The following is a 14,591-nucleotide window of genomic DNA, read 5'->3' on the forward strand; positions in this document are numbered from 1 at the left end:
CTCATAGATAACTTTTAATTGTTCTTAATTAATTGCTTCTAATGTCAAAATCTGTTTCACACACCTGTAACATTTGAATGAGGGCAATCTAATTGCACATTCCATAAGATTATTTTAATGGGAAAAGAATTTGAGTGACTTAGGAGTATGATTTCATGGACTGAGCTGATGACCAGCTGTCAGCTCTGAGAGAAGGAAGCAGTTCTTCCTCCCTAATCCTGACCATCCTGCTTTTGAACCTGCATTAGTTAAAGGCTGCAGCTCTACATCTGAGCAAGACAGGGAATGGAAAAGTGGTAAGAAGAGTGATGAAAAAGGTGCAGGTGAAGAGAAAGGAAAACAGCTTCAGCAGTAGCAAGACATTACATTGATGGAACTGTCTATGGCACTACAGCCTACATGTCAGAGTTAAGTTGTAAATTTAAGACTGTCACATAGTTGATTCCTTTGTTTAGTTACAAAAGACTTAATTGTAGTGTGCTAATACACTTCAAAAGATCCAGGCAAGAGTTAAGTAACTATAATAATTGTGTATCTTATAGTTAAGATTCTAAATGGTATATTAAAAGGTTAGTTTAAAAAAAGCTTTATCGTGATTACATTATAACTTTTTTTAAAAGTAACATTTTTGATTGATATCTTCACAATTAGTAATGTGTACTTTTAGTCATCAGTGATACATTACTGCAGTGCCTTACATGATATGTGTGAGCATATTTACAGTTTATTTTTCTAAAAATGTAATGCTACCCTGACTCCTTTAAAGGCACATTAATAGGGCTAAGAGTTTATATTAATTATCTGACAGCAGTGAGGGGTCAGCTCTGTGCAGGTCTAGCAGTATAACCTTGGATCCCACTTGTCCTTCTCACTCATAATTTAACTCAGAAATTTCTATGGCTGTAGGCCCAGTCTAATATAGATGTGTTGTGTACTGTGAAAAGAAAAAAAATTGTGAGCATCTGCGGGCTCACAAAGATTAGTCTGAGAAGATTACTCTGTGAAAGGAACTGGTATTTTAAGTAACAAGCATAACTTGCAAAGAAAATTGATCAAAAGCAAATATGTTGAATTATTCTGTAATAGACACTTCAAAAACGCTCTTTTCACAAAGTCAGTACTTGGTTAAGATCCTTGAAAAATCTACATTAGCAGTAGTTTCTCTTTTACTTGGAATTTTCACACCTCATTTGATAGTAATTTTTGAAATTATGCCCTAAAGCCACTCTAAGATCGTATAACTTAAAACTTGTGCTTTTATTAAATGACAAGAACTATTTTTTTCACAAAATCCTGTTTTCATTTGTAGTTGTTACGGAGTTCTAAGAATCCATTTAAGTATTCAGATAAAGTAAAAGTTAAAGGGAATACTGTAGACACTTTAGCCAATGCTTTTTCTCTTACAAACATAGGGTGTATAATATATTGCAACTTAATATTTAAGTTTAGCTTTTCCTAGGAAGCTTGTGAGTTTTTCAGTATGGCCGAAGTGGTGTTTGGTTTTCTGTTTGGTTTCTTTTTTTGATACATCTGGAAAATCTTACAGGCTATTTTCAATTGATACAAGCACAGGTAAGTAGAAAATGCAAAAATCAAAGATTAAACTACTCAGGGAGATCAACACTGGATGATTAGGCAAAAGAAGCAAGTTTTAAGAAAGCAATTTAACCAGCAAAACAAGAGATCACTTGGTGTCTTAGCAGCAGGAGACAGTTGTTGCCAGCGTAGTGGGCAATGCAAAGAGGCATTAAATCTGGACTGGGAAATGGGAGTTGAAATACACATGAAAGAAAAATTCATTTTGCAAGGAAGCCAACACTCTTTCTTTGTACTGAGTCCAGCAAGTTTTCCATGCATTGAGTATGTGGGCGAAGTTAAAACTACAGCTTAAACCGAAACAGTGGTTTGACATTACAGAAGTGGAAAATGTCTTCTGCTTGCTTTGCCTTCTGTCTCTTCCTTGTCCCATGCGTCCTGGCCCCACACTGCTCCTTCATCCCTCCTTGCAGAGGCGCTCATGCTCATCCCTTAATAGCCCACAGACAGCTATAACCGAAAAGCCTTAGCAGAAGGGCCCAGTGAATAGAGCTAAACTTTCTGTTCATAAGCAGGAATAGACTGGTAATGAGTTTGTAGGTGGCAAACTGTTGGAGCTGCTCCGCTGTGACTTGCAACTGCATCCTAAATATGTGTGAGCAGAACCTTCAGCAAAGCTTTTGTGTAATGCCTAAATTCTGTCCTGCTCTTTACTGTCATCCACCTATTCGTTGTTCTTAGAAGTTATACAGTAAGTATTCACTTCAAGGACTGTATTTAAAAAAAAGTTTCTAAGCAGTTCTTTTGAATGCACAGAAAGAAGTCTTGCAATTGAAATTCAGTGAGAAAGCTTTTAATGAAATACAAATTTACTCTGCTCTAATATTGTTAATTTTAAGAGTAAATTGGTTGTTATAGTGTTTTAAATGCTGGATTTATAACTTTATGCTGCAGTTACAAAATCAGTTGAATTTTTTATGTAAGAGCATGCTGGTAGTCACTTGGCTGGACTGAAGTTACTTGCTGATTCACTGAGCTCAGCTGGTAAAGTATGGTGGTGGTACAAGCTCTTCAGAATATATGAGTCCAAAATAAAAGCACCGAGTGTGCATATATTCCCATTTCACACTTGTTTAGTTCTTGTCTGTCTTAGGAGATGGAACAAAAATACCAAAAGTAACAGCAGATTTTTATGGCAAAATTGAAAGTTGAAATTCCCAATGACTTACGCTTCCCTGTTTACCATTCTTTTTTGAAATACCAAAAGAATGCTGACATTCTCCAACATCTCTTTCCTGTCATTCTAACCTGTTACTGCAGTAATTTCTTTGTGCCTTTCATTGTTTGCATTGTAAACCTTTCCTTGGTTTTTCCTATGGATGTGTCAGGTTTTGCTATCTTTTGCAGTTGTGCTTAGTGGTATCATTTAATCTCAGGGTAAATAGCCCTAGGTAGGCATTGTGCAAGTACTAGAAAACTCAGTCCTGAATCCTGGAATATTAGATAAATAGCGAATAATAAGCTGAAGGATGGAGATAATAAAGCATATAAGTTTTTTGAGTAGTGTACTAATATGAATCCTCTGTTGGTAATAGAAGGAGAATGAAAATGCTCTAAGAGATTTGTAGCCACCTTTGCTTTATAAAATGTAATCTAGATCTTACATGGATAGGGAAGCAGGAAATGGAATAATTTAGAATGAGTCACAAGCAACTGACAAATTGAAAGCAAGCAGCAAGAAAGATTGGAAAAATAGAGTTGGTGGCAAGATGCATGACCTAATTGACTGCAGAGTTATAAGGGAAGAAATGTAGACAGCTGAAGTTTTTAGACTGAAGAACAGAAACATTGAAATGTCATGAAACTCCAATGAAAAACATTGGAGATACTAAGTTTTGCCTATAAAGGGTGGATGCTGCTCTAGAAGAGGGGTGGCAGTTTTGAGCATGGGGTGGAGAGATTCTAAAGTAAATTGAGATAAAGATCAACCCAGAAGAAAATCCTTAAGATGGAAATAAAATGGCAATAGAAAAAGGATGAAAGATCAGCAGTGGTGGATTGAGGGTCAGTGATCAAGAAATGGTAGAAGAAAAGAAATGCAATTACTTGCAAAACAAGAAACAATGTTTAATAAAGATACGGCTTGGCAAATTGTGATATTGGAGAATGTTAGATCCAATTAAGATCACGTGTGAATAAGTAAGACCCAAGAAACAAATGATAATGTGTCATCTGACATGAAGATGGTAGACTTCAGCAAGACAATCAGTAACCGTGGGGAGCCACTGTGCATAGAGAAGAATGAGGGAACAGTTGAAAGGTGTTCTGCTGCTCATTCATTCTTATTATCATTTGCTGCATTGCGTGCTTTTGTATCATTCAGAGCTTCAAGAAGATGAATGTGATTCCACTCTTGCCTGTTGTACTAAAAATACTTGAATTGGAATGCATGCATCTGAAGCTTTTCATTCTGTGTGTAAAGGCAACAACACCAAAACAGAAATGTGTAAGACAAATTATAGTTTTAATTTGATTTTACTGAATTCAAAGGATCAACAACATTAACTTTGAGATTTGATGAAGATTTGTTGCTCTAGAAATTCCCTCTGATATACTTATCCTCAGAAAAAGGTTGGCTATTGCAGGTGAGACATGATGCACTGAACTATTTAATTTCTGTTCTTTTTGAGCAAAGACTACCAAGGTTACAAAGAAAAGATTCATGTCTAATTCGCTACAGTCTCTTGAAAACATCAATATGCACTGCTAAATTTTCAGTCATGCATATATGCCATTTAGTTTTCCAGTTTCGAAGAAATCCAAATATCGAGCATGTGAAAGTTCACCAATTCATTCTTCAAGAGTAAGCTCTTCTGTTAGACTGAAGCTTTGGCAAAGAATTTTAAGAAAACTTGCAGTTGCATCTTTCTTTACTCTTTTGGCAAATAATATTGAACTATTTTCAGCTATTCAGGTTTCTTGGAGTATGCTGAAAGAGCTAAAGGTATTTAGACCACTTCAGCCATCTTGCTTACCTTTTAACATTTTGATGCTAGTAGAGCTTGCGTTGTCAGTGACAGGAGATTACTTCATATATGAAGTTGAGGGTTTGTACTAGGGCTCACAGTATTGCAGACTGTGTGGATTTTTTGGTTAGACATCTGCTTTTTTTTCCCAGATAATTGGTGTCTCTGAACCTCTTTATATGAGGGAATCAATAGTGCTGCAAGCAGTAAAAGAGATACACTGAGAAAAATAAGTTTTATGGCCAAATTCCATGGTTCTCAGCCTTTGGCTACAGTGAAACTAAAAGATGTAAATCGATTATGCTGTATTCAGTTGTGTTGAAAATCTGCTTTCTTCTACAGTTATTGCAGATTCTCTGTAGTAGGTCTTGATCTGTTGTTCTGGAAATACAGCTATGACCACAGACCTGCCCTGTAAATAGGAGACCTTACCATAAGGAATGTGGTTGTCTCTAAGTGCCATTTTAAAAATGCATGTTTATTGATATTCAGGCTGATTCAGAAAGAATTTCTTGAGTGAGATCTGACTTTTCACAACAGAAAGAAACATAGGCTGTAGATTTTCCTTTCTGTCTCTTACAGTGAAATATTTTACTGCTGTGACTTGCTTACTCTGTTATATGCATGCTGCACTCTGAGACAGTTCCTGGGTGTTAGAATTGTTGATGAACCTTTAATGAATCATTCAGTGTTCTTGGTTTGTGTTCCTGTATGTTCCTATGTTGTGAATGAAAGGGAATTTAGAGTTACATACTCAGTACTTTTTCCCAAAAGTGGATTTCTTACACCATGTTCCCTTTAGACCTGGTGTCTGCTACAGTGTAGTGTTAATATCTTAAAGAAATGAAATTGTTACTGTTTCCCTGAGACACCATTTGACAATCATAGTCGTGTTCAGGAACTTTTTTTTCAGCCTATAATTTTTTATTCTGTTTCTCTTTGTTACCAATTCTAATGCTCTTAAAATCCTTCTCTATCTTTAATGTGTATCACCTTCAAATATTCCATCAGATGAATGTTTTTCCTTTCAGTATTTCTTGACCAAAGTAGATATGTAGCTATTTTAATCTTCCTTTGTAAATCATTCTCCAGTCTCCTGATTATTTTTGTTGGGGTTTTTTTTCTCTGAATTCCATGTAATTTGTCAATACCTTTCTGATATTGAGATGCCTAGGGGTGAATGGAATATTGCAAATATGTAATTACCTCTCCTCTCATTATTCAGAGGTTATATTTATTATTGCTGCACATAGCCAATTCATATCTAAATTGCTGTCCACTATACTTGTATGCTTTTTCCAGTATTACTGGATCACAGATTTGCATCTGCTGTTTCAGATGTGTTTCTAGCATGCATATTGCCAGATGCTGTTCCTTGTATTTTCATTTCCTAATTCTTTTATTTCATTCCACACACATTTCTAAACTCCCAAAAGCTGATATTACTTTTGCTCTGGCAGGTTATCAAGGTTATCTTGCTTCTTGAGTTGTTGCCTGTTTGACTCTTGGAAAATAATTTTGCTTTCATATATATATATATATATATATATATGCGCTTTTTTTCTGCAAATATGTAATAACTTCTACTGCCCTGGGGATTTTGATTTGAGATTCTCCATCTTGTTTCTGTTAGCTTTCCTAGGTTTGAAAAACCCACTCCCATTATCTCACTTACTTTATTAAGTGGTCATCAGCACAGAAGCAGCAGTTGCTATGTGTGCATGAATTCATTCATATGTGTCTATGTGTGTGTATGTGTTGTGTGTGTGTATGTACGCCTATACCTACTCAATGTATAATGCATTTCCCTACTCTTCCATTTAAAACAATGCTATTTACCTGCAGGAGGAGGAGGAAGAAACATATGAGCAAACTCTAGAATTCCGCAGAGGAGGTGATGGTCAGCCAAGACGGTCCACACGGCCTACTCAACAATTTTATCAACCCCCAAGAGCTAGAAACTGATTAATAAGAAATAAAAGGTAAATATATGATACTGACATTTTGTTTATGGGCTTAGATTTCAAGAAAAGTAGGTCTGGAGCATTATGTACTTCAGCGTTCTTCAGTCTTTGTGAAGTTCATGAGAGAACTTTCTACAACTTTGCCAGTAGTTGGTTGTACAAGAACCCTCAGCATTGGGTTGCAGATGATGAATATTTTGAACAAATAAATTCTTGTAATCACCATTTTACAAGCAATAGACAACTTTAATTCCTAGAAAAACCTTGTTTCTCATGTAAAAAAAAAAGTATTAAGCACTAGCACATGTATGACCTACTTTGTTTAATAGTGGTAACCTGTTTATAAAGAGCAAGCACAGAGCAGTGATTGCTACACCTACAAAGAACTATTGATACTAAATCAGTTTCTTATTTAAGTGAAAGTTTTATGGTTGTGTCTTTTTGGTTTAGAAACCACTTGTTGCGATCACCTACATGGAAGAGATGTTTGGCATATTGCTTCTAAATTTTGAGGGGGGATGTTGGTATATTTATGATAGAAATGGAATCTCTCTTCCCTGGCCTTTGTGGCTGTATGAAGAGACTTAATATACCTGTGGGAAGAGGGGAGGCAATAAAAACACTTTGGCAAATAGCTTTTTAACTTTGCTTTATGTAAGGACTCATGTCATCTGTGCAAGCTTTTACTTGATACTTTTTCACTGAGAGTAGCAGCAAGTTTCTCTCATTCACATAAATTGGACCAGCTGCTTCTCTGAAACAAGTGGCTGTAGTCCCTGCTGAACTCAGTACTGTCTGTCTCTGTCCAAGGTCCCATATTCTACTTCCCATATTCTACTTTTTATGAGCCATTTATGTGAATAAATATTCTTTCTATCATTTTGCTTAGCTTGGAAAGGAGAATTTGCACCACTAAAATCTAAAATCTGTGAGCTCGCCATTGAATGGGGAGGTACAAGGCCTAAGAATATTTACCATGCTCTGAATCTTGAGGATATACTTGCACCTATACTTTATTAATTAGCAGAAATTAAGCGATTATATATCATCCTCAGAAAATACATCTGATATGTACGTTCAGAAATCTAAAAAGGCCAGCCAGATAAAACAGTTAGAATTCTTTTACTAAACAAATCCAGGATGCTGTACTGCTTTCATTTTACTTGTGGACCTTGTAAATCTTTGATTTTCAAAACTGATTAAAAGCCTATCCTGAATTAAAGCTTTGTAGAGTCACATGCTATTTGGTGTACATCTACAATGTGTCTTTGTCTTGAATCTGATTTTTTTTTTTTCTCCTACTAGCCAGTTTATTTTTACCACGCTCTTTTAGTTCCTTTCCTTGCTCTAGACCTCCATGTTCATTCGGCTTAATAGATGCTGCCGATCTCTGCAGCTTTTGATGTTTCTGACATGCAATAACATATGATTTTACTTTTTTGATCATATGCTAAAATACCTTTTTCATTTGGGGGACTACTGGCAATATAAGAGCGAAATTTATTCCTGACTCTTGCCAAGGTGATAATTATTCTATTTTTGCCCATATAATTCAATTTTCTATTTTAAGTGTATCAATCACTATCAATAAACATGTCGTGAGGTAATTTATGCAGAAATAATTCTGAGATGTGCGCTGAGCTGAGTTCTAAACCAGCTCACTTGGCTCGGAAGAGTGTCAGTGTGATCAGCTGAATGAGGTGTGCTCTGTGTAGACAGCAGTCAAAACCAGGGAGGTTTTTTTGTGTCTTTAGGTAATATTTCTGGTATTTCTCTAATTTTACAGTATATAAATCTGGAAAACCGTATTTGGCTTTGGTCAGCTGGGAGCGGGTGGAAAACGGACATCCAGAGAGAGTGATAGTGACTCCTGTATCTCAAGAAAAGCGAATAGTTGTTGGCAAGTGAGGAACAACCTTTCTAAGCTACAAGTGGTTGTTCCTTGCATATTTTCTTATACCTTTCTTTGAAGATTCTAACAGGATCCTGATTTAAATGGACAGCAGACTCAGTATCAAAACCTACATACCATAAAAAATAAATAGTTACAGCCCTTCCCCTGCCCCAGTTCAAATACTATTGTTTTCTGTCAGACATCTCTAAATAAAGGGGCTAGATTCAGGTGGTAAATAGCGTCAGTTAAATAAACCTTAAACCATTTGTCAAGAAGTAGCAATGGACTCCTCTCATCCAGGAAAAAAAAAAATCAAGATAGATTTTGGAAAATATGTCATGAAGCTGAATATAATTTTTCAGCAACTACTTTGCTTTAAAAAGTACATCTTTTATTGGCAATACTTCCAGATATATCCTTCTTTTTCTTCATCACAATGTAAAACTCTGTTCCTTAATTGATGAAATGAGGTATTTCTTGTGTCCTCTTTTGGCCCAGGACTGTTCACTTCAACATCTGCTCAAGTTAGTGCCAATTTGTCATCCAAAACTGAACTTATTAACCCCGTGCAGTATACAATCAGTGACAGCTTAAACCTCGTAAATTTTGGCTACTTTTGTAAGTCTAACACTTTATCCTCTATGATACAAATAGCAAATATTGTAGGAGTTACACATAGCTTAAGTAGTCATCACTGTAAACAACGATTCATTAAGAGAAACTACAACTTACTGCTTGGCAGGAAGATTCATTCCCTCTAGATCAAAATATTCAATGCCATCATCTTTGGCTGCCATAACTTAATTTTCTTGAACTTTAATTAAGTGGAAATTCTCTAAATGGCTAAAACATAGTCAATTAGAATATTTGTGTATTTTATATTAAAATGATTTGCTAAATCTAGCTATTTTAATTAGCTGCTTTATCAGATTTAGGTTTGTATTTGGAAAATTTCCAGTATTAAGCTCAACTACATTTCAACATAAAATAAAGTAAGAGCTATTCGATGTTAACATCAAAAAGAAGTTGTCAAGATATGAAATTGGTCTTAGATTCTTGAAACATTAGGATCACTCGGGTAGAAAAAGAAAATAGAGAGGCAAGAGATGCCTTCTATATAGAGGTTGGGTGGTGCTACTTAAGCATAGTTAGCTCCTGTGTTATTTCCAGTCAAAACAATCCTTTATTTTATCTAGAATTCCTAATATGTATTTTTTTCATCTGCCACTGTGTTCTAGTGAATATTTGGAATACTGAACTTCTTGTTCCTTTCTCTTCAGGAGTGTGGCATTTTCAGTCATCTCTGAATAATGTCAAAAAGTGGAAATTCTTCATCGTTTTAAGAACAATCTATTGCTGATCTTTTTGAGGATAAAAATATTGTAGTGCTGTATCAAGAAGCTTTTTCTGTGTGGTACAGTCAAGCTTTCGCCTGTTAGATTTGCTTTCTGAAGCTTGTGTAGAGTCCAGTGTAGCTTCCCTCATTTGCCTTGTTTGATAGGTAAAGTCATGTGAGAAGGTGTTTACTGTGATGCTGTGGTGGACATATTTATCAGGTATGGCTTATAGCTCCCCATAGTACATCTCATGCTACCATATATCTTATACTTAGGTTGCATTTCGAAATGCATTGCGCTTGACCTAATGAGGTACTGATTGAAGACAGTGGAATTGGAGAGAAACCAGTAATGAAAATCTATTAAGCTTTTCTAAAAATAAGTGGTAGATGTAATCAGTTCTTCTCTGATTTTAAATGTAGGCAGAAAATCAAAGGTAGTCCTTTTCTAAATTGCTTCCAGCTTAGCCAGACTTGTACAACAGTGTAGAGCTTTAATGCCTTGATATGTAAAAGTTCAGGAATATTGAATGTCAGTTCCTAGAAGTGGATTTCTATGCTTTTTTCCTCATTTTTATTCCTTAGAGCTTCTGAGAGTATGGAATATTGTTGTTATGTCAAGTTTTTGATAACCTGTTAGATAAAGACGTGATTTATTAGGTAAAGTTTCAAGGGATCCAGTGAGACATAATTTTACCACAACTTTCCACTGAAAGATGCTTTACTTTTTCACAAGATCATTGATTAATGACACCTTTACTCCCTGAGAGGGAGTACCTGTGTATTATGTAAAGTAACTTAATTTTTTTTTTTCTGAAGAGAGATGGGGAGCCCTTGTTGGTGATGATTTTATATTATAAATTGGTAATTTTGGTAGAATTTTAATATTGTAGTATTTAATATTTAAAATGCCAAGGTGCCTTGTTTTCAAAGGCAACTTAGACAATTCTAAAAGTAAAGTTTGCTGGCCCTATTTGTATTGAGTATGATAGGGATGTATCAAAGATGAAACTTTAGGTCCATGCAGTAGACATATTACCTCAGACCCAAAAGCTCTTAGACGTACCGGTATAAGGTTACATGACTTGACAGGAATGACTTATTAGCACTGGTACAACAATGCAGAAATGAAGCTATACTGCTTTCGAGATTAGTTTTCAGCATACTCATTTAGGTGTTGAAGTTGCCCTTGTGAATGTTGAATTAGTATTTAAAATTATCAGCTCATAATCTACGTCTACAGTGTAATGTGGTTTTCAGTGTGAGGAGGCTTAAGTTTTTAAAATCCTGAGTTGTTTTTTGAAAGTGGAATTTGGATCCATGAGGTTGTTTAGCATGCAGAAGAGAAGGCTCTGGAGGGACCTTATTGTGGCCTTTCAGTACTTAAAGGGGCCTTGTAGGAAAGGTGGGGACAGACTTTTTAGCAGAGCCTGTAGCGACAGGACAAGGGGTAGTGGTTTTAAACTAAAAGAGGGTAGATTCAGATGTGGTATAAAGAAGAAATTTTCTATGATGAGGGTGGTGAAACACTGGCACAGGTTGCCCAGAGAGGTGGTGGATGCCCCAGCCCTGGAAACATTCAAGGTCAGCTTGGATGGAGCTCTGAGCAACCTGACTGAGTTGAAGATGTCCCTGCTAATTGCAGGCGGATGGGATCAGATGACCTTTAAAGGTCTCTTCCAACCCAAACTGTTCTATGATTCTATCCTTCTGAAGAGCTTCTTGCCACACTGTTCTGCGCTTTGGGTATTAAGAACAATTGCTGCAGACTTGCAGAAAGTTTTAACTTGGCGTTTATTATGAAGACAGAGCAATAAAGTAGTCATGTTGAAGTGAAGCGACAGAAGTATGGGGTAGTCGGTACCTCGCTGTGGTTAGAGGTGACCTGGAAATCATTGGCTATTAATATCCAGCAGCGTGAGGTAGAGAACACTAACTCAGAATTTTATCAGAGCACTGCACTGAGAGCCCTTGAACCCACTCTAGGTTGTTTAGGGTATGAGTCAAATACTGGCTTTAACAGGTCTGTAAAATAAGATATTCCTCCTAGACAATCAAGATGTAAGAATTGGAATTTAACAATAATAAAAATACATCCTGAGATTACACTGCCTGTATAGAATGTCATGATAGTATGAAAAAGAAGGGGAACAGGTAATAAGAAATGAGTGTTTTGAAGGATCATAGCTTTTGGAGGAGCTTGAAAGAACCTAAGAGTGTGAACCTATGAGTGCTGGGTCATTATCTGTTTCTTTGATCTTCCTTTATTCCATGACAGAATTAATCTACACTTTGTCACACTTGCTATAAAATCTGTATTGAAGTCCTTACCAATGGTGAAACTGCATTTTTGTGAGAAGTTATTGCCAGAAAGCGTTCTTTCCTTGTATTATACCAGTCATATTTATTGCATTGAAGTGCAAGCTTCTGATTTAATCTTTTAAAGGCTTACATCTGTAAGTACTGAAAAACAGATATCCACTTTTTTTTGAGGAAGAAAATAAAATAACAGTAAAGAGTATGTTGCACAAAGAGCAGAGAGTTTTTGTGCTTATCTATTGTATTTTATTTTTTTTCATTTAGAAACCTCGGGGTGGGGGGAAATTCACTGGCAGCTCCAACTTGCTGAAGACTTCTAGAAGAAATTCTGGCTTTTTCCAAGCAACAGGATGGAACAAAGAAAGCTCGTGTGAGCAGAAGGAATTTGGACCTGAAACCACAAGACTTTTTTAAAGTTCTTAGTTATATGAAGCTGAATAATTTTTACATATGAAAGAGGCAAATTGTCATTGCTGCCATCAATAAAACCACAGTGCACTATTCTATTCTTTGCCTTGTATTCTTTTTACTGAGCCTTCATTGTTAGTTAACATAATACTAATGTATCATTATTTTTATTAATTTTGCATTGATTTTGGTTCTAATATTGTTTCTAGTAAAAGTAAAACATATTTTCTCAAAAGCACACAGGATTGGGCCTTTAATTTAGTTTTTAGGCTAGCATTAGTGAAACGTTCAAAATTTTCAGCTAATTATTGTACAGTGAAATTCTGAATAGGTTTTGACTGTGTTTTCTGTGTTTATTTTCCAAAGTTGCTGAAGGCCAAATTACAGATTTGCCTATTATGTTTTTCATGATCTGTGACTAAAAGGTCGAAGGGGAGAAAAAAAAAAATCATCAGTTTCAATAGTCATTTTCTAAATAATTTTATGTAAATATTTTCTCTTTAGGAATATTTATATTACAGAAATAGAAACATTTCTAGAAGGTACAGGAAAGTAGTTTAATCAAAAAGTAATGGAAGATGCATATGAGTATTTTAAACGTAATTATGTGTATACATGCACACAGGTGCAACCTGTTGAATAGTGTGTTCTAACTTTCTTGTAGCTTTAAACTCTGCTTTTATTGCTTCATATTAGAATTTTTTCAATCATTGATGCTTTAAAGAATCTTATGTCAGACTACTTTTCATTCTAAGCTGTATCTTTGAATCTTATGTGATTATGACAAACAGTTGAAATTTCACTATTTCTTTAGCTGAGAAGCACTCAAGATCTATGTATCATGCAAATCCCTTCTAAGCTTTATTCTGATCATTTAATTAAGATGGAAATAGCACATATGTTTTGAGGTAGGTTTGTAAAGACAGAATTTTACCTGAGATATGTATTGATGGTATAAGAAATTCTACTGACTTTCTCTCTGAGTGCTCATACAGCACTCTGTTTGGATAGAACCTGGTTTATTTGGATGAAAAGAAGTTTTATATTGATGATGTAATTGAATGTATTTGCAGTACGTAATGTGGATTACTGTCCAAATGAAGGGAAATCTTACCAATCACATAAATATTTGCAGAATAGTAAGGAACCAAATGGTTAGCTGCCTTAATGGATCCTAAGCAGCTTCTGGAGAACTATAATGCAACTCACTAATAATTCTAAAGAAATTTGGAAGCTTAAAACATGACCTGTACAATGCTGAAGTTCTTCACTATCAGCTGACACGCACCAAATTTTATGAAGTTTGTTAGATTTAAGTTAGAAACCACTTTCCAAGTACTATGAATCATCCTGGTCAGTTCTGCTAAATTGTACCAGCAAATAAATAAATTGTAGATCTCATACATTGGATGTTGGATGCTTTACTTCCAGAATTATCGCTAAGACCACTGATAGCAGCTATTCAGCTTCAGAAGGTGATGCAGCCACTGCATCGTTTTAAAAAGCAGTTTTTTCTTTACAAACAGACTGTGCATTAAATGAGCCCTACAATCAGTGTACCAAAGCAATTTCTGAAATTAAAATAACTTTTATGTTCTTTTGAGCTTTCATTTTTGCTGTGAACTAAATCATAAAATTCAGGAAACTGCAGTCTGATTAAGTGAACTGTAAAAAAAATAAAGCCTACTGAGGAAAATTTGAAGTCTGTAGAAATACGATGCAGCATTCTTCTGTAGTGGTTGTGGCATTCTGAAATTACCACATGTATGTGCAGCTGTTTGTAGGCAAATGAAATACATTTAAGGGTGTTGGTTTTGTTTATAAGACAGTAAAGACTATGTCCTGGTCTTTTCACTGGTGCTGAGGAACTGGAAAGCCAGAGTAAGCAAACAGCTGGAGAGTTTCCTTGAAAAGACATGTTGTCTTTGTGTGTTTTAGGATTCTTTTCTGTTTTGGTTTCAACTGAAATAACTTATTTTGAAAGCTCTGCCTGTTAGGATCTGAAGATGAGTAGATAAAAACTATTTGCATCAACCTATTCTGAAAAGGAAGAATTCATATATTCATGCTCATCGATTCCTATATCTGGAAACAACATGATGATAAAC

The 14,591-nt window shown here is 35.5% G+C and overlaps 1 protein-coding gene across 1 annotated transcript in view; it reads left to right on the forward strand.

Moving 5' to 3' along the window:
• The window catches only part of TDRD3 (tudor domain containing 3), a 71,301-nt gene extending 58,727 nt beyond the window's left edge, over window positions 1-12,574 (forward strand). The window contains exons 13-14 of the mRNA XM_010575245.1: window positions 6,408-6,544; window positions 12,340-12,574. Of these exons, the coding sequence (XP_010573547.1) occupies window positions 6,408-6,527 (120 nt within the window). The 3' untranslated portion in view covers window positions 6,528-6,544; window positions 12,340-12,574. The remainder of the gene's footprint in view (window positions 1-6,407; window positions 6,545-12,339) is intronic.
• The last annotated feature ends 2,017 nt before the right edge of the window (window positions 12,575-14,591 follow it).

This window comes from Haliaeetus leucocephalus, unplaced genomic scaffold (assembly GCF_000737465.1).
Source record: "Haliaeetus leucocephalus isolate CR32 unplaced genomic scaffold, Haliaeetus_leucocephalus-4.0 Scaffold462, whole genome shotgun sequence".
Classification (NCBI taxonomy): Eukaryota; Metazoa; Chordata; class Aves; order Accipitriformes; family Accipitridae; genus Haliaeetus; species Haliaeetus leucocephalus.